General features: G+C 47.9%; 1 protein-coding gene across 1 annotated transcript; it reads left to right on the forward strand.

Annotated features, from left to right (window-relative positions):
* The first annotated feature begins 5,796 nt into the window (after window positions 1-5,796).
* On the forward strand, window positions 5,797-19,373 carry LOC146171671 (uncharacterized). Its single transcript, XM_084586433.1, has 4 exons — window positions 5,797-6,034; window positions 8,776-9,012; window positions 11,628-11,918; window positions 19,233-19,373. The coding sequence occupies exons 1-3, from the start codon at window positions 5,797-5,799 to the stop codon at window positions 11,846-11,848; spliced, it is 696 nt and encodes a 231-aa protein (XP_084442559.1). The 3' UTR covers window positions 11,849-11,918; window positions 19,233-19,373.
* Window positions 19,374-22,643: the final 3,270 nt, after the last annotated feature.

Here is a 22,643-nt window from a genome sequence, read left to right on the forward strand (position 1 = left end):
CAAGCGAAGATCGGAACATGACAGGAGTCTGACAGTACCAACTTTTTGGTGAGCGGACCACCGATTTTTCGATTATCGCAGCACTTCCATCGACTACGCCGGCGTTAGGCTTAGCGCGGCAGCGGAGGAGCGAGTGGAACCGAGAGCGCCCTGCGGCTGGCGGCAGCCACCGCGGGGGCGAGGATCTAGACAAAGGAGGTCCATCCGGGCCAACATTTCGCTCGAGAATGGACGGCACCCAAGGCCAAGATCTATCGATGGACACCACACCGTGCCCGAACCTGCCTCCACCCGACGGGGAAACAGGCGGAACGCCGGCTGCCAACACCATCGAGGCCACCGACACGAATACCACGGAAAACACCTTTCAAGGCGATTGGACAACCGTAGTTTCGAGACTATGGCAGAAAAAAGCGAAAAAACGGGAGCGTCGGGCCAAGATTACCGAGAATACGACAGCAAACACTCAAGTGGGCGAGACGGCGACGACGGCGCCACCAGCCAAGATGGCCGCTGCGGCGGTACATGAATCCAAGATGGCGAGCGGCGCGGAGAGCAGCCGGGGAGGCCGCGGAGGCAGCGCCACCGTGCAGGATTCCAGCCAACGTCACGACGTAGCTGACGCGCCTGTTCCGAGAGGACGCCGGCCCGGCGCGGAGGAGGGAGCGCGAAATTCGAACCGTTTTAAAGGCGGAGTGGCGACTCAGGCGCGCGAAACCACTGCCGATGAATGACGCTAAGGTGATCTTCAGACCCCATCAGGGTCTGGTGGTGAAGAACTTGACAACACCCCAAGTAGCCAAGGCTATAGCGCAAGCCTGCGGAGATCCACAGAATTTTCGTCTAAAAGACTTGTTGGTCCGCCTTCGACCGGGATCCAACATCATCGTCACCAGCACCCCAGACATGCAGATGGCGGAGCGCATGATGAGCATCCGAAGCTTGAATTTCGAGGGAAAAGACCATCCGGTCAACGCTTTTATGACTACACCGGAAGAGTACCTCAAAGGGGTGGCCCATGGCATCAACCCCGGGGCAACGGAGAAGGAATTAATGGAGAACCTGTTCGTCAGGACCCAGGGCGTGAAAATTATCGCGGCCAGAGCAATGGGCAAGTCCAAGTCGGCCCTCATTGTCTTTGAGGGGCCAATCGTACCAAAGTGGGTGTACTACTATGGGGGAGAGATCCCATGCGAGCCGTACAAGCCAACGAAGCAATTTTGCTACACCTGCCGAAAGCCAGGACACCGAACAGACGTATGCCCGAACCCGTCTATCAGGGCATGCAGAAGATGCAACAAGCAAGATCCGGAGGAAAGTCACGAGTGCGAACTCCAATGCGCTCTCTGTGGAGGAGCACATGAGACTGGAGCCGCCGGCTGCCGAAGCAAGCTCAAGGAGATCACAAAGAAGACAAAGGGACATCCAAAGTCACGTCAGAGCCGCCCAGAAACGAGTGGCATCATGAAGAAGCATCAGAGGTGGTTCAGTTCGGACGGGGAGGAAGAAACATCGCGTGAGCGGTCCAGGTCCCAGTCCAGGTCGGAGGCCAACACGGAACTCAAGAAGCCAGCGAAGAAAAGCAAGCCAGGCGCCTGGGAGAAGAAGAAAGAAGAGAAGAAAAAAGACCTTGATCAGGTGAGCTGGCCAGCATTGCCCTCCCAAAAACAGCTAGATGAGGAAAGAACAGAAATTCTAGCTGAGCTAAAAGGAATAAGAGAGGAGAACGCAATGATTAAGCAACGATTAGATCAGATGCAGAACCAAATTAACATTACACAAAACAGGTTCGACAAATCCACACCATCGGCAAATCAGACACTCCCTTTGACTGCCGAAGACGTAGGAAGAATAGTAGAGGAAAAGCTAGCACAGCTGCTCCCACACATCATTGAGCAAATCACAAAGAAAGCCATGGAACAAGTCACAGGCTATATAGAGCAAAAGTTTCAGGCGATGCAAATCGAGATGACCAAACTGATTAGGAAGCAAACAACAGCCACCACAGTAAGAGAAAGGGCTGAGAAGCCGTATCACAGGCCCGGACTGACAAGCTTGCAATCTGAGACCGATCATGACTAGACACCAGAAGGCGAAGCAAGACCGCCTAGAGATTTGGCAGTAGAATTGTAGAAGCATCCGACGCAAGAAAGGGATGTTGTCACAGCTGCTGGCCTCGCAAGCGGAACCACCGGCTGTGATAGCCCTACAGGAGGTTGGCAGTTCCCCTTCAATTAGCGGGTACGAGGTCTTTGCTGCCGATGACGAGAGCTGGAAGGTGGCGACAATGGTGGAGAAGACCATTACAACAATTCGGCATGACCAATTTAAAGGGATTGAAACACCCCATATCCTTGTGGAGGTGGTCCAAAAGAGTGACAAAAAACAGGGCACTTTTATCCTAAATGTATACAGCCCCCCCTCCCAACGAAAGATCGACTTCGACAGACTTCTCGGAGAAACATTAAACTTGGTAAGAGGAAATCAGCTAATTATATTAGGCGACTTTAATGCAAAAGACCTGGCCTGGGGATACACGCGACAGGACAAGAGAGGCCGCATTATTAGAGAGCTAATAGACAGACATGAATTAACACTGGTAACGGACCCGGGAGTGCCCACGAGAACGGGCAACAGTGTGAGCAAGGACACTACCCCGGACCTTACGATGGTCAAGAACTGTGGCGATGTTGAGTGGATAAACACGCTTAACGATCTCGGCAGTGATCACTATATAGTGAGCACGACCATCCACACCTACAAGATCAGGCGACAGGTTGGCGCAGCCAGGATTACCAACTGGCACAAGTTCAGAGAAGCGCAGGAGGAGGACCAAGGCGAGATTGAGGATCTTGATAGCTGGTGCGGGGCGCTGCGGAAAAACAAGCAGAGATTTACCCAAGAACTGACACGCACAAATGAGACACCAGAAATAGACGCCCATCTACTCCACCTGTGGGAAGCGAGGAGGGGACTGTTAAGAAGATGGAAGAAACAGAGGCACAATCGAAAGCTTAGGATGAAAATTGTGGAGATCACAAAGAAGGCGGCGGAGTACGCTGAACAACTGACGAGAGCCAACTGGGGCAAATTCTGCGACTCTCTGCAGGGGACGCTCAGCACTTCCAAGACGTGGCGAATTCTAAAAGCCATCATGGACCCCACCAAAACCAAGCGAGAGGGGCAGAAGTCGCTGGAGCGGTTGCTACACACATTCCCAGGCACGAAGGAAGATGTGATCAAGGCCGTCCATGACAAATGCTACGGAGTAGACCTAGAGGATCCATATCCATACGCAGAAGATTACAAAGGAAACCCAAATCCGAGAATGGACGAGCCGATCACGGAGGAAGAAGTCCGGACGGCAATAGCAAGTGCCACTCGAAACACAGCGGCTGGTGACGACAAGATCACTAATGGCATAATTCGGAACATGAGCAACAGCAATATCAAGGCACTGGCGCATTTCATGAACAAGCATTGGGAAGCAGGAGCGGTGCCAGCGCAGTGGAAACACTCGGTGGTCATCATGATCCAGAAACCCGGGAAAAAATTGGCAATAGAGAATTTGCGGCCCATTTCTTTAACTTCGTGCCTGGGAAAGATTTTCGAGAGGGTTGTCAGTAATAGACTGAAAAATTACTTAGAGGATAGCGCTCAGATGCCGGACACCATGTTTGGCTTCAGAGAGAAGCTATCAGCCCAGGACGTTCTCCTGCAGATTAAAGAAGAGGTCTTGACAGGTATCCCACGCTCGGCAGAACACATAGTTTTGGCAGTGGACATTAAAGGTGCATTTGATAATGTTAGTCACAAGCCGATCTTAGATGGCCTGGCAGACACGAATTGTGGAACCAGAGTCTACGAGTACGTTAGGAGCTTTCTGAGTAACCGGACGGCCGAAATCAAGATTGGCAATATAGAAACAGAGACCTTCTCCCCGCCCAACAAAGGGACACCTCAAGGGGCAGTCATTTCGCCCACGCTGTTCAACGTGGCAATGATTGGCCTGGCCAGGCGCCTCGAGAAGGTGGAGGGCATACAGCACGCTATGTATGCTGATGACGTCACCATCTGGACGACCACAGGATCACTCGGGGAGAAGGAAGCGAAATTGCAAGAAGCAGCATCTGTCATCGAAGAATATCTAAAGCAGAGGGGCTTGGAGTGCTCATCACGGAAATCAGAACTGATCAGATTCTGGCGAGGGAAGGGCAACCGCTCTGCTCCCACAGATCAAGGCCACAAGCTCGAGATCCGGCTACAAGGGGAGACAGTGCCCGAAAAGACAACCGTGAGGATCCTGGGGATGTGGCTCCAATCGAATCAAAGGTGTCAACACACGCTTAATCTTCTCAAGACCTCGACCCAGCAGGTCGCCCGAATGATAGCACGGGTGACCAGCAAAAAGATGGGGATGAAGGAGCCCGACACACTCAAACTTGTCCGGAGCCTCGTTATTAGCAGAGTAGCGTATGCTCTACCCTACTTCAATATGACCAAAGGAGAGGAAGACAGAGCGGACGTCATCATCAAAATGGCTATCAAGACCGCACTCAAGCTCCCCAAGAACACACCGAACCACAAACTAGCAGCTCTGGGTCTGCACAATACAATACAAGAATTAGCAGAAGCCCAAATCAAGTCACAGCTAAACAGACTTCTACAAACGAGGACGGGAAGACGGGTGTTGGAAAGACTGGGATATAGCACACACCTACAGGTTTATAACAAGACAAGAGAGGTATCGCGGGAAGTCAGAAATTGGTACCGAGTTCGGCCCATACCTAGAAACATGGACCCCCGCCTACACCCGGGAAGAAGGCAGGCAAGGGCAGAGTATTATGAAAAAACTTTTGGCCAACAAGACACGTCAAGGTTCACCGACGCAGCCTTATACGAAACCAACGCAAAGAGGGCGATAGCCACGGTCACAGACTGCGAAGGCCGGGAGGTAGTTAGCGCCTCGATCCAAAACTGTACAGTCACGGAGGCAGAAGTGGCTATCGCACTGGCCATTAGGCAAGGAAGAGAAACGGGAGAGAGTCTGACGATACTGTCCGACTCTCAATCCGCATGCAGAAATTTTCAACGGGGTAAATTATCTAAGGTAGCGCACCAAATCCTTTCTTCCACAAGCGAGCCAACAAAACAATGCACTCAAACACTAGTGTGGATTCCGGGGCATGCAGGGGTCACGGGGAATTTGTACGCAGACAGGGTAGCACGAGGACATGCAACCTACCGTGCGCCCAACAGTCTCGGGACAGAGGACCTGATTCCGCTTGACCCTGACTACACCACAATACTACAACACTATAGAGGCTTGCGGAAAGTATATCCGGAGCCGCATAAAAAGCTCAGCAGCGAGGAGGCCATAGATCTGAGGCGGCTACAGACGGGCACCTTCATTAATTTACACATATTACACATGATGCATCCCACGACATTCAGAGACGAGTGCCCGTGGTGCGGGAAGACCCCTACCCTGTACCACATAACATGGGAATGCAGCTCACATCAACTACAAAAAATTGAAAACCCAAATGAAAGACAGTGGGAGGCTTTGCTGGCCAGCTCTGACCCGGAGGCTCAGCTCTACCTGGTCACAAGAGCTCGCAAACTGGCGAAAGCCAGTGGTGCCCTGGACTGGGGGCGCCAACCGCTCGTCAGCCTCGGTTGAAGAGGCGAAGAAAAAGATCCCCGAGCAGTTAATAAAGTTCACTCACTCACTCACTGTTCTTCAAGCAGAGGGATGCCTTCTCCTCCTCACCTGATGGCCGCTTCATTTCCGACATGCGGATGCCAGCTTCTGTAGCTAGTCCATCGAGGGACTACAACAGGCCATTTAATGGCCAACAGTCTACAGCGAGTGCACCCAGGATGAATGGTACGTCAACACTTAGGCAGCGCACCAGCAGAGGAGCCATATCTAGTCCTGATCGCAACGTTCAAAATGGTGGCTACGCAAGGTCTTCCGTCAGCCAAACATCGCTGGCAATGAGGAAGCCTGCAGACACCAGGCCAGGAGCAGGTAGGTGGTCCCAAGGAAGCATCTTGCTTGGATTTCTTCCTTCTTCATCCAAACTGTTTTACAGTGAGTGAGCTGCATGTGGGTGGGGTGGGGAGGGTGTTAGCATTGTCATCGTCTTATGTCATCACTGTGAAATCCCGAACGGAAGGAGCAAGGCATCGGAGTCCTTCAATGCTTTAGAGTCAAAAACTAGCCATGTCAAACCAGACGGGGGTCTAGTTGGCAGTGCCAGTTTGACCAAGCAGAAAGGACTGTTTTGCCCACGAGTCATTAGTTGTGTGTTGCCTTAGGCTCCGGCCTTTATGCCTCATAAAATTTGTTACCCAACTCTTGACATTTTAGCTCAATGCGCAGGATACGCACTTAGCCATGCATATAGGTCAATTACGAATTTGCACATTGGTCAGCTCCCATTATAAGTCAACCCTCAAATTTCGGAAATTCATTTTTTGAAGAAAGGGCGACAATTGGCAGTGTATGGTAATTCGTATACGTCGGATCATGTCGAACACTTTGAAACTATATTGGCATGAAATTACACCTAGAGAGGCATGACTGAGCAGGTCTCGTTTTTGCGGCGCTGTGGCACAGAGCTGCTGAGAGAAGTGGACAGTAGCCTAACACTGACAATTTCACGTTTGCTTCGAAAAGCATGTTTGTGAAAGCAGTTCATATTCTCGCACTTATGGTCGGCGTAGGCCTCCTTCCGTCAAAAATAGACCTAGGGAATTTGCAGGACTTATAAGTGCGATTTTGACAATTTTGGAGAGCGAAAGGTCAAGTTTTAGCTAATGTAGTTCCAGCAGCGATGACCCGAAATCAAGAAATGCTTAAATTGCAGGGCGCATGTACTGCAAAGTGCCGGTGCAACCCAATTTTTCAAACTGCGCTGAAAGCGGCCGTCAGGTGATGTCAGCGTCACTTGTGGACAACAAATAAGGCAGATTTAACTAATGGAACAGTTGCCACTACTATTGGTTGCATCAGAGAAAGCAGACACATTTATTAGGTAGTAGTGCTGGTTGCACACTGCATCAGATTCAGAAGATTCAGAGACTGTAGCAAGTGACTTTCTGAGCATCTTTTTTTTGTCAAGTGCCAATGCCATACATAGATTTTCACAGCCATTACATGAACAGATTTATGTAAATTTGGTGTCATTTTGTTCACCAATAACTGGGCTGCATGCTAAAGCATTAAATCGTTCCATGTGATTGGAAAACAAAAGTGGCACAGTGAGTAAAACTTTGAATGCAGTTTTCTCAGCTTTGTTTATTTGGTAAAAAGCCTTGCCTTACGGAACTTTTCATAATGTTTGCATGCATGGATTTTATTGAACTTGGTATCATTTTTTTCAGTAAAATCTCAGCTACATCTTAAAGCTTTCCGTTTTCGATAAAGTCTGATAGACTAGCAATTAGATCAGATGTAAACTAATTACTCCCACATTGTCTTTTTTCTCCCAACTTTGTTATCCATTCATTACCTATATAATGACTTCTTAAAAATTTCCTTAGCTTTAGGATGTGCAGTAGGCTCTTGGAAATGACAGCATATTTTTAAAACCAGTTTTTTTAATTAAGAAATTGCCGTAATGGCCCGTAAGAAAAGACACTATGCGCAGTACATTATCTTGCCATATTTTCATGTCTAGATGAGGTATTTCAAATCTAAATACATATTTGGAATCACCATTCAAAGATATATCACCATGGCAATTTTCAGCAAGATAGGTTAAGAAATAAAAAAAAAGTTTTTAAGACCCTCATCCCCCCTTATGATGGCGTGTCCGCCGCTGTCGCAGCCCCATTGTGGGCACATTTTTTTCCCCGCCCCTTTTTTCATATTAGAGAGAGAGAGAAGGATTCTTTTAGTTGGCACGCAGTAAAATAAAATCAAGCCTACTGTGCACTTCGCCGCTTTTCTATCATAAGTGCAAGAATGTGCATTTTGGTTTCCTTGTGCTCATTGTAGAGAGGCAAGGCTATTTGCTTTGAGGACACAATAGTGAGCTCTAAGGTCATGGGTGTGCCGAAGGCAACTGACACCTTGTCCTCTTACGGGGTTTTGGGTAAACATAGCACACTAGCTTTGAGCACAGGGAGTTCGACATACATCCATCGATGCAGATTGCAAGCAACACGGCCACATCAGCTGTGCGGGCTGGTGTGGGTGACTGGTTGCCCCGACACTAGAGCTTTGTAGTGGTTTCACTCGAAGTCACGTTCTCCGGCCTTGCCTGTATTATCCCAGATGGCGGAAGCAGGCTGCGCGCTGGCCACTAGTATCTTTATCATCACATTTCCCGTTCCAATGCGTCTTTAAATGTATGCACTCAGCTCAATCATTTGAACTTGTATTACAATTTAGGCTCAGGTTCAATTCATTTCAGCAGTGAAATTTCATTACGCTTTGATGCTAAAAGTACTATACGGTGTTCAGTGAGTATGAGGTTTCGAAGACTGAAATAATTCATTACATCCAGGATTTCTTTAAATTGAATTTAATTGCAGTGAGGTTTGAGTGCATTGCCTTTTTCAGTTTCCATCACGAATTCAGGAAGTCACTTTTGCTCTTGATTATGATCTCCTAGCTTCCAGCAGGATTCACTCTTCCTACTTTCTTTTAAGTGTCTCGCAGTACTAAGCCTAGCAGAAGCAGTCATTGTGACAGCATACAGATTTCCCCCTGGGCGGCACTTGTGTTGGATTTCCCCAGGAAGCTGGTTGGCTCGGGTGCAGGCAGCCTGTCATCTTCGAGCCCCTGTGCCTCTAGTGGTGTGAGCCTCAGTTCAGCGGAATACCTGCCCAGCTGGGACGAGGGTTCTCAGCACATTGGCCAGAGTGACTTCGGAGACAGGCGGAGCACATACAGCTGGCAGACGAAGTCCTCTCGTCGCTCAGCACGTCTGACAGACCTTTCCGACAGGATGAGCGACCTGCACATATCCCCCGAGAGTGAACGGTCGTGGACCACTAGTGAGTTGGCTGCTTCTGCTGTTTTTACAAAGGGCATTCGCAGTGTTGTGGCTGGAATAACATTGCACATTGGTAGAAGTGGCTGCCAGACAGTAATTAGTACAGTTTTTCTTTAGCATAGTGTTTGTTGCACTTCGAACAGCCAAAAACATTGCAACATTGCAGTGCACACTTTGCCGGCAACGGGTTTAGTGCACGATGGTTACTGCTTCACAACAATAAATGCAAAACACTGTAGTGCCATCTGACACAAGCTCAAAACACTTCACTGGCAATGCAAAGGAATTCATTTATTTATTTATTTATTTTCAATACCCTCAAGCGCCGAGGCATTACAGAGGGGAGTGGGCAAGCAAACAACGCAAGAAAAAAATTATTTTTTGTTAAAGGCGGCACAACAACGTAGTTAAAATGTAGCAACACACAGTATTCGAAAAAGTACAGAAACAACAACTGTAACAAATGCAACGCAAGAAACTGAACAAACATAGCAGAAAAAAAAGTAATAAAAACGAAGAAAATAACAAGCAACAAAGAAACTAACTATTCGCATCAGATAAAAGCATCGTCATCAGAGACTGACGATAAGCAGTATAATCCTGTATACAAGCCACGGCAGCGGGAAGGTGGTTCCACTCTTTCGATGTGGGAGGAATGAAAGAATGCAAAAAAGTGTCAGTACGGCAAAAAATAGATCCAGTCTTATGTTGATGGTCGACACGAGAAGAGCGATAGGGGGGTGTAGTGATAAAACGAGAGTGCATGATAAAATGAGAGTGCATTGTTGCCTTTCATCTTCTCGTTTGCATCATGATCTTGTGTCACGTTTCACTCAGTTGCTAGTCCCCTTAAACTTGCTTTCTGCGAGTGTGATTACTATTTCTAATTAGATGCACTGAAATCATAGTGCATGCTTAACAGCTGCAGATCAGGATTAAATAAAGGTGTTCAAAGTAGTATATCTTATGACAGCACACTTGTAATGCCTCGAATTAAGGAATTCTACCCGTATATTAATAATAGAAAGATGGCTGTAAAAGTGGAACAAAGCAGGGACTTCGCTGAAATGTCGGCACTGCATTTGGTTCTTTGTTTCTGTCCATTTTATTCATGATGAACCATCAGCATTTTTCCTATGTAGCCATTCTTGTGCAATACACGACCAGTTAATTGGTCTCCGTGCTGATTAACAACAAAGATGTAAATTTGATGATCATGCCATCAAAAATGAAAAAGGAAACTGGCATTGATCTAGCTGTCCTCGAAGCCAAAAAGAGTTGAATAAGCAATAGCCAATCTGTAATACTTCATTTAGTTGGTTTGGTCTGCATGTTTCTTTCCAATTAACCCTTTATAGGACAGCAAATATTTTTGCAAAATAATAAAAAATCTTTATTTGCGTGTATAAATGATTGTTTTAGGTTTTAGAGGATTTAACATCCCAAAGCGACTTAGGCTACAATGTACGCTTTAGTGGAGGGCTCTGGAAATTTCGATCACTTGATATTCTTCGATGTACACTAATATCGCACAGTATATTGCACCTGCCAACCCTCCCAATTTGCCCATGAGGCTTCCAATTTTTTTTTCTCTCTCTCTGGACTTCCCATTTGTACTACCAAAGCCCTGTATCTTCCAAAAGTTGCCTCTGCCAATGCAAGAATAGCTTTTGTGGAACTGGCACGGTTGCAGCTGGCATGGCGGAATCTGCAACTGTATCCTAATAGTCAGCATCACTATTAATGGCCACGCTAGCACCATCAGCATCATAGGTTCAGCAGCTGACCAGAGCCTGACCAGCTGTGGCTGCTTTGGCTTTGCAGCGTTCATTCTGAACAAGGCCACCATTTTATTGCGCTCATGATTTTTTTTGCCCCCTGTGCTCCCCTGCTCTTCTTTGCTGTCTTTTCACGTGTTTAAACACAAGTACTTACCTTCGAAGAATACCATGTTAGCCTGCTCTCTAAGGATAGGTGCACATCATGCCTTGTGCTAGCCTATACAGACAACACGTCTCCATCCAGAGCAGCGCTTCATTGCGAGATTAGTATATGCGAAGACTGCAGTCAGAAATCGTCAAAACCCCTACGTCTGATTGTTGTTTGGCGCCGTGCCACAGTCCTTTTACTGCAGGATTTGCACAAACCCTTTAAATCCTTGATTTTCAAAAAAAAAAAAAAAAAATTCAAAGGCCTTGAACCCTTTTAAATGTGCAACGCAAATAATGTCAGAGGTAGAACTGTGGCATTAGGTGCGATGCGTCCGAAATTTAATTCATGCTCTTACACTGAACCCTAAGGAATGGATGACTCAGCGTCGTGCAAGTTTAGGTTGTAAGCTATGTCCGAAAAACATGTAGCACCTTTTATATTTAAATTTAGCAGCATGTAAATAACCGCACAATAACGGCTTGAGACAATGATGCTTAGTTCACCTCAGTTATGCTGCTTGAAAATTGCCTAATGCAAGTTTCAAAAGACTATTTTAGTGCGAAGGGGTAAGTGGGGTAAGACAGAAAAACAGGTGTGTCTGAAGCCTCGATCGGCAGGTGCTGCCAACTCGGGAAAAAGAAAAGTACATCTATCTGTTTTTCTTCTTGTTTGTTGCTTGTACAGGCACGTGGTCGAAGCCAACAAGCCTGCAGGCAGCATCTGAAGGAGCTGGGCAAGTAGGTGGCACGAGTGAATGTGGCATGCCTAATGGCTCGGCGTCGTCATTGCTGTGGCCTCCCAAGCTGCGCCTGCATCAAGGCTCATCGTGGATGGCAGGCAGCATGTGGGCCCTGGGTGGCACACGCACTCCATCGGACACACAGGTCCTTTGGGGAGTCAGGTAGAGGTTTGGTCTGCTTACCCCACCGCCTTCAGTAGCTGGCTCAGCCAAGCACAGCTCCAGCAGCCCCAATGGTGAGTTCTGTGTTGAGCACTGCAGGAGGCTAGTGACTGTAAAGTTTATGCAGTTGTCCCAGCTAAGGTGGGCCAATATTTTATAAATACCTACTTGTCATTTTGTCTTTTTATTCAAGTGAGCATTGTGGGGATTCACAATCTCCTGCCCCCATTTTAACGCCAGCGCGTAATAACGCCGGGAGGAAAGAGCGGGAGACTGGGCAGCGTCACTGCGGGAGACTGGGAGGCGGTGGGGGGGTGGCCTGTCCAGTGTGCCCTCTCTTCCACTAACCTCCTTAACAGCGCGCATAACTCGCGTTATAATTACGCTCTGCGTTATAAAGGGGGCAGGGGATTGGGAATGCCCACAACATTTCTGTATTTAAAATACCACCTAGTGCTGTTTTTTTTTTTTCTGCCTACTTCGAAAGTAGTCAACATAAACTAACATTTAAATATTGCTTAAACTCTCAGGTGCCAGCGGGGAAGTTTTCAAGCATTGCGAGAATGGCCTGACCGAAATGTATAACGAGGTAGCCTTCGCGTAGCACTTTTTACCGGACAAAAATGAAAGCCTGAGAAGTTTAAAAAATACGACATGACAGCTTGCTTTGTGCATCTGAATGTGCTGTGATTACAGTGCTCTTCTCTGCCACTCAATAAAGTGCCGCCACATTCGCTTCTGCACTGCTCATGGCAGAGCTTTGGTTTGCTGCTGGTTGTGAGGTAATTGTCAGCTGCACTAATACTCTCGTTTCTAAGATACGAGAAAACATTTTGAGATTGCTTGTTCTTGATAGAAAAATTTCAGGGGAACACTTAGGTCAGGTCACCTTACATGCAGCGAAGCGGAAGCCTTTTGGTCGCGCTGCTACGATACTTTGAACGCTCCTGATTCCTCGACAGAGACTCTGTCTATAGAGGGAGAAGGGCACTCTCTCTCTCTTTGGTCTCCTGATAGAGGGAGGAAAAGAGACGAAGGGGAAAGAGGGGAGGAGCTTTCTCACTCTTACACATCACCGACTTTATCATCGGCGCACACTTTCTGCCGATGCCACTCTTGAGCTGTTAAAGGCTTTCACCTTAAAACACTTCAGTGACACATCTGGGCAGAAAGATATCTCGCTAAGCATGAGGGCAGTACTTAAATCCGTGGATTTTTGGCAGAGAAATGGCACAAAGGTGTCTGTTTCTCTGTTGTGCACGGATGTTTTGGAGCTTCAGTCAAATCCCGATATAATGAATCCCGCAGGAGCGCAAAAAATTATTCGTTGTTTTGAAATATCGTTTTAATGAAAATTTTGCGATTATAAGACAGTGGTCATGCCTAAGTATGAAAATGACATACCTTGGCAGTAGGCACATGTGTAGACAAGTAAAACCTCAAGTGAAAATGTTGCACTAACTCAGAGCTGATTTATTTGAAGAAATCAATTATTTTCTTCTGCTGCGTGCAACAAACACGACTGCGCACTACATTACACCACTACAGCACATACACCTTCCACTTTCCGGAACACCTCACTCATTTCATGCGTGATTGCATCGAGCGATGAAAGTACAGACTTTGTCCATGTGCAAAAAACAAAAAAAAAAAAACAAAACAAAACAAAAAAACATCAAAGGTCTCTATGACCCCATCTTCAATGCTCCCTGAACTTTGAAAATCTTGTCTCGGTCTTTCATAATGATCGCGGCAGTCGATGGGGCAATGCTCGCTGTCTGTAGAGGCCGAATCACTTTTTCCCTGCGTCGATTCCTTGCAGTGAAAGCAGCTGCGTTCATATCTTCTTGGCACTTCGCTGGCTAATGTCTCCAATCTCGCACAAACTTCGCAATAAGATAATCTGCGGCAAAAAAAAAAACAACTAAAATACCGCCCCGCATGCGTGAACGACCCGAGCCGCGTATGGCACACAACACAGGAAGAAAAAAACGCAGGCAGCTAGGCCTGCTGGCTACTGCGTAATAAACCATAGCTATGGTGGCTAGAAAGGTTAGGTGATGCGAGCGCCGCTCCTACATTTCATGCCTCTCGTAGGTGGCGCTGCTCTCAGCACTTCGATGCATGCTCGGCTCGCGCTGGGGCACGGCCGGTCTCGAGGGAGAGCGCGCGCTCCCCCTCGAGACGGGCCGTGGCTGGGGTAAACTTTGGTGCGATTGCTGCGCAGTCATACCAACAAAATGTTAAAATTATTGTTACCACTTGAAATATTTTAACCAGGTAAGCAAAATAGGCAAGTCAGGAGTGACGTCGACTGCTAATATGCTCTTTGGCACCGTGAAAGCGGGCGATGCGGCTGTGCCGGTTGTTTTGCTTGTCGTGCTACTAAATGCTGCTTAAATGAAGAAGTTTTGGTCTGAAGATGCATTACATCATTTCCCGATGGGCACAGTGGTCGAAGTTATAAAGCTAAATATCTTGGTTTGGTGTCGTGAGTTTTAAAAAAGCCAAAGCGACTCGGGCTGAGGGGCGTTGCAGTCGAAGATTACAGAGAATGCAGATGACAAGCGATTATTTAACGTGCGGTTACGTCGCACAGTACGCAGGCATCAGGCTAATTTCTATTCTTTGTTGTCTGCGAATTTCCGGTGCGTCTAAAGTGGGAAAGTGCAATTTTTAGCCAGATGATAGCCAGAACGTGCAACATGCGATGTGAAACGGTATTATAAGTACAGAAGGAACAAATTGCAGTTTTATTCACAAAAACCTCTCATGGATAAGCAAAGTTTTGTTTATTGCACTTAAGGGCAAGAATGCTGGAAAGAAAAGTGAAATATCACAATGTTGAGGTTGCTGTTGATGGCCTCAAATATACATGTAATACAGGTAGAATAAACACAATTTCCAGACACAACTGCTCACAACCAAATAGCAAATTAAACAACCCACCTCAGTTTCAACAGTTTCATTCTCCCTTGCCTTTCTTTTGAAAATGAATTCTGCGTCTTCAGGTGTAGTCTGCTAAGAACATAGAACTTGATCACTTTGTCACAAATTTAATATGTCCGTGACAACCAACCAGCTGCAGTTTGGTCATTTGGAGAATGGATACCAAGTCAATAAGGCTGTCTCTTCGGATTTCACGCGCACTAAAACAGCGAGTAAAGGTGTTTTCATGGGATGTCACAGGGGCGTTTAGATTGGTTGATGGAAACAATCAACTGCACTGGTAATTAACTAGAATAGCAGCTTGGGCATATGTTGGTTATGCATCTTGAGGTAACAGCGCGGAACGTGGACGGGAGCACAAGATTAGAAGACGCCACAACGAGCGCTGACTTTCAACTGGTAATTAAGACACGCTCAGCTCCGTTCTTGAGACTGGGGAGTTGTCTGCATCAGTCTTCACATTTGGTGCCAGCGATGCATTTCTTCGCCACATATCCAGCAATATAAAATATCAGCCTTGAATAACTGGCCTGAGTGATGACAGATGTGTGTTCGATGCCACAGTCTTTGAGAACTTCATTTGCCTCACTCAGGTCTCGCACATATAAGAAGCTGGTCCTGGATGATGCTGTCACTAATCTTTTTTTTTAGCAATTGACTGGCCTTTTGCCTGACATTAATGCTTCATGATTTTTTTTAGTTAATGATTGGCATTTTGCGTGACAACCGTGCTTTCATTATTATGTTTTTGCAATTGACTGGCCTTTTGCCTGACAACAATGCTTTCATTAATTTTTTTAGCAATTGACTGGCCTTTGCCTGACAACGATGCTTTCATTAATTTTTTTTAACAATTGACTGGCCTTTTGCCTGACAACAATGCTTTCATTAATTTTTTTTTAGCAATTCACTGGCCTTTTGCCTGACAACGATGCTCTCATTATTTTTTTTAACAATTGACTGGCCTTTTGCCTGACAACAATGCTTTCATTAATTTTTTTTAGCAATTCACTGGCCTTTTGCCTGACAACGATGCTCTCATTAATTTTTTTTAACAATTGACTGGCCTTTTGCCTGTCAACAATGCTCTCACTAATTTTTTTTTAGCAATTGACTGGCCTTTAGCCTGACAACGATGCTTTCATTAATTTTTTTTAGCAATTGACTGGCCTTTTGCCTGACAACGATGCTTTCATTCATTTTTTTGTTTAGCAATTGAAGGTAATTTTGCCTGACAACGATTCTTTCATTTTTTTTTTTTTTTTAGCGGGGGGTTTCTAAACGCAAGAGAAACAGAAAAGTATGCACATGTACTACATACTCCCACTAGCACCTCGTCAAGAAAAACTACATAGGCACCAAACAAAACAGGATAACCTGAGCTAGGGCAAAGCCGATTGAAAAATAGCACCACAGCTCAAGCAGCATCTACAGGCAAACAAGAACGAACGAACCGGCGTGCGCCGGAGAGAATGCATCGAAGAGCTGACAGCAGCGCCACAGCGGCGACCAGTGGCGGCGGCATGAACCGAAAGGCGCGTTTTCTCCAAGCGGCGGAATGCGCGGTCGCGCCACCTCACCATAACCATAGCTTCATGGTGGCGCTAGAAGCTGGTCCTAGATGTCCTGATGATGATAGCTACAGCCCACGGACCATACACACAGAAACAGCGGTTTCTGTTTCGTTTCACGCAAGAGTTGCAAGCTGCGGCGCTGTTAATTTCAGCCGAATTCGTAATACTGATGTTCCAAAATTATAGAAGAAGAAATAAAATACTTTTGTTATTCTGAAATATACACTATTTTGAAATTCGTAATTCTGAAATAGTTTTACATTCAAAACATAGCAAATCTGCCGGGGATTCTTAAAAAATTCGTTAATTTGAAAACTTTGTTAATGTGGTGTTTGTAGTAACGAGATTTCACTGTACCTGGCCATGTTCAGTCAATGAGGCGTGCTCAACGAATGGAAAATGCAAAACTCTGGTACCGATTTAAATGTATCTCAGGCCGAGAGTGCTGAGATGCAGTTACTTGCAGCGAGCAAGGTTGGTGGTGTTCCTGTTTCATTGCTTGCAAGTCCAAATGTAAGCATAACAACCTCAGCTGTCTGCTTGTCTCTGCATGAGAAACTGGGTTTTCAAAGCATTATGCTCTTTACATAGATTTGTTGTTCTGTTCTAAACTGCAAGTATGGCTATGAAAAGCTGAGAAAGCAGTTTTAATCTTTGTTTGACTGAAAAGGAGCTGCTGTATGGGTGCCCCAAGTGTACAGTAGAGAACTGGTCTGTGGAAAAACTGCACTGCTTAGTCTGGGCTGCTGATGAGACAAGCACCAAAAGCATAGCCCTGGTCATCCAGATGTCCATCACGCTCTCGAGCTATGTGCATGTTCATATCGTCTGGACTGGATGCAGGAGAAGGTGGAGTGGTATTGGTGCTGGGCGGCTCATAACGAGGCGAGAAACGGCGGTGACTGTAATCTGAGTAGCGGTAAACGTAAGTGAAACGTCGAGGTGGTGAAGACCTGCGGCAGTGGCGAGAGATGTGGCCAATACGCGAGCACGTGAAACAGATCGGCCTATCGTTAGGGGTGCGCCACTCATCAGGATTGCGGTATCTGTAGAGTGCCGTGTAGGTGTTGCGAGGCGTAGCGGTGACGACCATGGGAGGGACGGGACTCGAACTCTGGTGTTCCACGGTGCGGCTACAGGGGACACCCATGTTGGCAACCTCCTGACAGATGACCGTTGAATAACGGATATCGTTGCTAGGTTGCTGTCTGAGGAGGGCGGGTTGGATGCAGCAGGAGCGAGCGCTTCCAGTTCGCGACGTACGATGCGGGTCACGTTTTCAGTGTTGGAAGGCTGCCTTAGGGTTGGCAGATCCTTGCACATGGAGCTAGGGGCGGTGTTGGGGAGCCGGTCGAAGCAATGTGCAATGCGTCTTTGTTTGGCCTGCTCGAAACGTCAACAAACTTGCAGAATGGAGTCAACCGTAGAACAGTCCCGACAGATTGGAAGATTGAAGGCATCATCGGCTATGCCTTTGAGGATGTGCCCCACCTTATCAGGTTCTGTCATGTCTTTATCAACCTTTCGACAGAGAGCCAGAATGTCTTGTATATAGGTGATATAAGGCTCGATAGATGTCTGGGCCTGTGTGGCAAGGTCCCTCTTGGCGGCAAGTTGACGGCCAACCGGTTTTCCGGACAGGTCATGGAGTTTTTGTTTGCAAACATCTCAGGAGGGAATATCTGCTTGGTGCATTTCGAACCACACGTGTGCTGTGCCAGTGAGATAGAAGACGACATTGGCCAGCATCGACGTGGCGTCCCACCTGTTGTGCTGGCTAACACGCTCATAAAGCGAAAGCCAGTGTTCGACATCAACCTCATCTGTACCGCAGAATGGGCCAGGGTCACGGGGGTGGGCTACGACAATGGTTGGAGTTGCGGAGGTAGATGGAGCCACTTCGGTTGTCACCGTGACGGTTTCGAGGTGACGGCCACTGCGGAGATCCAGCGTCAGATTGTGTCGAACCCGCAACCTCCACCGATATGTGCTCACAGACAAAGATGACGACCGAGGAACGCGGGCACTACAAAGCATTGAGAAAGAAGACGACGCTGACAGAGTGGATGCTGCATGGCTACTGAAGTCTTGGCGTCGAGTTCAGCCCATTGCAGCGCCAGTTACATTAAGGATATCCCAGTAACAATATGATGCTAAAGCACGGCGGGGGGGGGGGGGGGAAATGTTCGTTTGTGTGCTCAGTTTTCCTTCTGAGGTTTCTGTACCACCCTGGGCAAAAGTTTATGAAGTGTGGGTTTGCTAAAAATCAAGCGCTTATTTTTGCATTGCCTTCTCCCCAGTCTTATGGTGTTCATTCCAGCACATAGAGCTCCGTTCATGCTTCTAGGTTTTTCAGTTAAGTGGTTGGAACAACTACTTACACACAAAATATATAGCCAATTCAGTGTGGTTAAACCAGATGCTTTGGTGCACTACCACTTCTGTTTTCACTTCAGTTTCTGTTCGCATATGCTCATTAGCATGCAGTTGTAACGTGCCACATTTATGTGAAAGGCCACTGAAATAGATTTGAAGCCCTGCTTTAACCAAGCTGTATGAACATGCCTGCATGGCCTTGGAGTAGCATGTCTGGCCCCTCATCTCAAAACTGCTGCCCAAGTTGGTAACTTCTGCCAGTTTGGCCTACATTACGTGATCTCATGGCATAACACAAGGCACCAACCAATCACTACCTGGCCATATCACCTGCCAGCTACCACCTGCCAGAGACATGCCGTATGACCAACATTGGTAAACATTGGTGAAATATGGAAATGAGTGGTCTTAGTGTAAAATGTTTTCTGCAAACTTGCATCCCTTAAAATCCTCATTGCCATTTTCTTTATTCTGTTTTCTTGAACACAGCTGGCCAGAAGCGACAAACAGACTGGCTGTTCTTCGAAAGAGACAAACTACTGACGCCGGACAGGGCGGACGCGTCCACTTCGGCTCCCGACAAAAGAGCCTATTGCGGTGCCAACTTCCATCGGACCACCTTCAAATTAACAAGCGAAGATCGGAACATGACAGGAGTCTGACAGTACCAACTTTTTGGTGAGCGGACCACCGATTTTTCGATTATCGCAGCACTTCCATCGACTACGCCGGCGTTAGGCTTAGCGCGGCAGCGGAGGAGCGAGTGGAACCGAGAGCGCCCTGCGGCTGGCGGCAGCCACCGCGGGGGCGAGGATCTAGACAAAGGAGGTCCATCCGGGCCAACATTTCGCTCGAGAATGGACGGCACCCAAGGCCAAGATCTATCGATGGACACCACACCGTGCCCGAACCTGCCTCCACCCGACGGGGAAACAGGCGGAACGCCGGCTGCCAACACCATCGAGGCCACCGACACGAATACCACGGAAAACACCTTTCAAGGCGATTGGACAACCGTAGTTTCGAGACTATGGCAGAAAAAAGCGAAAAAACGGGAGCGTCGGGCCAAGATTACCGAGAATACGACAGCAAACACTCAAGTGGGCGAGACGGCGACGACGGCGCCACCAGCCAAGATGGCCGCTGCGGCGGTACATGAATCCAAGATGGCGAGCGGCGCGGAGAGCAGCCGGGGAGGCCGCGGAGGCAGCGCCACCGTGCAGGATTCCAGCCAACGTCACGACGTAGCTGACGCGCCTGTTCCGAGAGGACGCCGGCCCGGCGCGGAGGAGGGAGCGCGAAATTCGAACCGTTTTAAAGGCGGAGTGGCGACTCAGGCGCGCGAAACCACTGCCGATGAATGACGCTAAGGTGATCTTCAGACCCCATCAGGGTCTGGTGGTGAAGAACTTGACAACACCCCAAGTAGCCAAGGCTATAGCGCAAGCCTGCGGAGATCCACAGAATTTTCGTCTGAAAGACTTGTTGGTCCGCCTTCGACCGGGATCCAACATCATCGTCACCAGAACCCCAGACATGCAGATGGCGGAGCGCATGATGAGCATCCGAAGCTTGAATTTCGAGGGAAAAGACCATCCGGTCAACGCTTTTATGACTACACCGGAAGAGTACCTCAAAGGGGTGGCCCATGGCATCAACCCCGGGGCAACGGAGAAGGAATTAATGGAGAACCTGTTCATCAGGACCCAGGGCGTGAAAATTATCGCGGCCAGAGCAATGGGCAAGTCCAAGTCGGCCCTCATTGTCTTTGAGGGGCCAATCGTACCAAAGTGGGTGTACTACTATGGGGGAGAGATCCCATGCGAGCCGTACAAGCCAACGAAGCAATTTTGCTACACCTGCCGAAAGCCAGGACACCGAACAGACGTATGCCCGAACCCGTCTATCAGGGCATGCAGAAGATGCAACAAGCAAGATCCGGAGGAAAGTCACGAGTGCGAACTCCAATGCGCTCTCTGTGGAGGAGCACATGAGACTGGAGCCGCCGGCTGCCGAAGCAAGCTCAAGGAGATCACAAAGAAGACAAAGGGACATCCAAAGTCACGTCAGAGCCGCCCAGAAACGAGTGGCATCATGAAGAAGCATCAGAGGTGGTTCAGTTCGGACGGGGAGGAAGAAACATCGCGTGAGCGGTCCAGGTCCCAGTCCAGGTCGGAGGCCAACACGGAACTCAAGAAGCCAGCGAAGAAAAGCAAGCCAGGCGCCTGGGAGAAGAAGAAAGAAGAGAAGAAAAAAGACCTTGATCAGGTGAGCTGGCCAGCATTGCCCTCCCAAAAACAGCTAGATGAGGAAAGAACAGAAATTCTAGCTGAGCTAAAAGGAATAAGAGAGGAGAACGCAATGATTAAGCAACGATTAGATCAGATGCAGAACCAAATTAACATTACACAAAACAGGTTCGACAAATCCACACCATCGGCAAATCAGACACTCCCTTTGACTGCTGAAGACGTAGGAAGAATAGTAGAGGAAAAGCTAGCACAGCTGCTCCCACACATCATTGAGCAAATCACAAAGAAAGCCATGGAACAAGTCACAGGCTATATAGAGCAAAAGTTTCAGGCGATGCAAATCGAGATGACCAAACTGATTAGGAAGCAAACAACAGCCACCACAGTAAGAGAAAGGGCTGAGAAGCCGTATCACAGGCCCGGACTGACAAGCTTGCAATCTGAGACCGATCATGACTAGACACCAGAAGGCGAAGCAAGACCGCCTAGAGATTTGGCAGTAGAATTGTAGAAGCATCCGACGCAAGAAAGGGATGTTGTCACAGCTGCTGGCCTCGCAAGCGGAACCACCGGCTGTGATAGCCCTACAGGAGGTTGGCAGTTCCCCTTCAATTAGCGGGTACGAGGTCTTTGCTGCCGATGACGAGAGCTGGAAGGTGGCGACAATGGTGGAGAAGACCATTACAACAATTCGGCATGACCAATTTAAAGGGATTGAAACACCCCATATCCTTGTGGAGGTGGTCCAAAAGAGTGACAAAAAACAGGGCACTTTTATCCTAAATGTATACAGCCCCCCCTCCCAACGAAAGATCGACTTCGACAGACTTCTCGGAGAAACATTAAACTTGGTAAGAGGAAATCAGCTAATTATATTAGGCGACTTTAATGCAAAAGACCTGGCCTGGGGATACACGCGACAGGACAAGAGAGGCCGCATTATTAGAGAGCTAATAGACAGACATGAATTAACACTGGTAACGGACCCGGGAGTGCCCACGAGAACGGCAACAGTGTGAGCAAGGACACTACCCCGGACCTTACGATGGTCAAGAACTGTGGCGATGTTGAGTGGATAAACACGCTTAACGATCTCGGCAGTGATCACTATATAGTGAGCACGACCATCCACACCTACAAGATCAGGCGACAGGTTGGCGCAGCCAGGATTACCAACTGGCACAAGTTCAGAGAAGCGCAGGAGGAGGACCAAGGCGAGATTGAGGATCTTGATAGCTGGTGCGGGGCGCTGCGGAAAAACAAGCAGAGATTTACCCAAGAACTGACACGCACAAATGAGACACCAGAAATAGACGCCCATCTACTCCACCTGTGGGAAGCGAGGAGGAGACTGTTAAGAAGATGGAAGAAACAGAGGCACAATCGAAAGCTTAGGATGAAAATTGTGGAGATCACAAAGAAGGCGGCGGAGTACGCTGAACAACTGACGAGAGCCAACTGGGGCAAATTCTGCGACTCTCTGCAGGGGACGCTCAGCACTTCCAAGACGTGGCGAATTCTAAAAGCCATCATGGACCCCACCAAAACCAAGCGAGAGGGGCAGAAGTCGCTGGAGCGGTTGCTACACACATTCCCAGGCACGAAGGAAGATGTGATCAAGGCCGTCCACGACAAATGCTACGGAGTA

Source organism: Amblyomma maculatum, unplaced genomic scaffold, assembly GCF_055883805.1.
Source record: "Amblyomma maculatum isolate TAMU_Amacu unplaced genomic scaffold, ASM5588380v1 scaffold_19, whole genome shotgun sequence".
Taxonomy (NCBI): Eukaryota; Metazoa; Arthropoda; class Arachnida; order Ixodida; family Ixodidae; genus Amblyomma; species Amblyomma maculatum.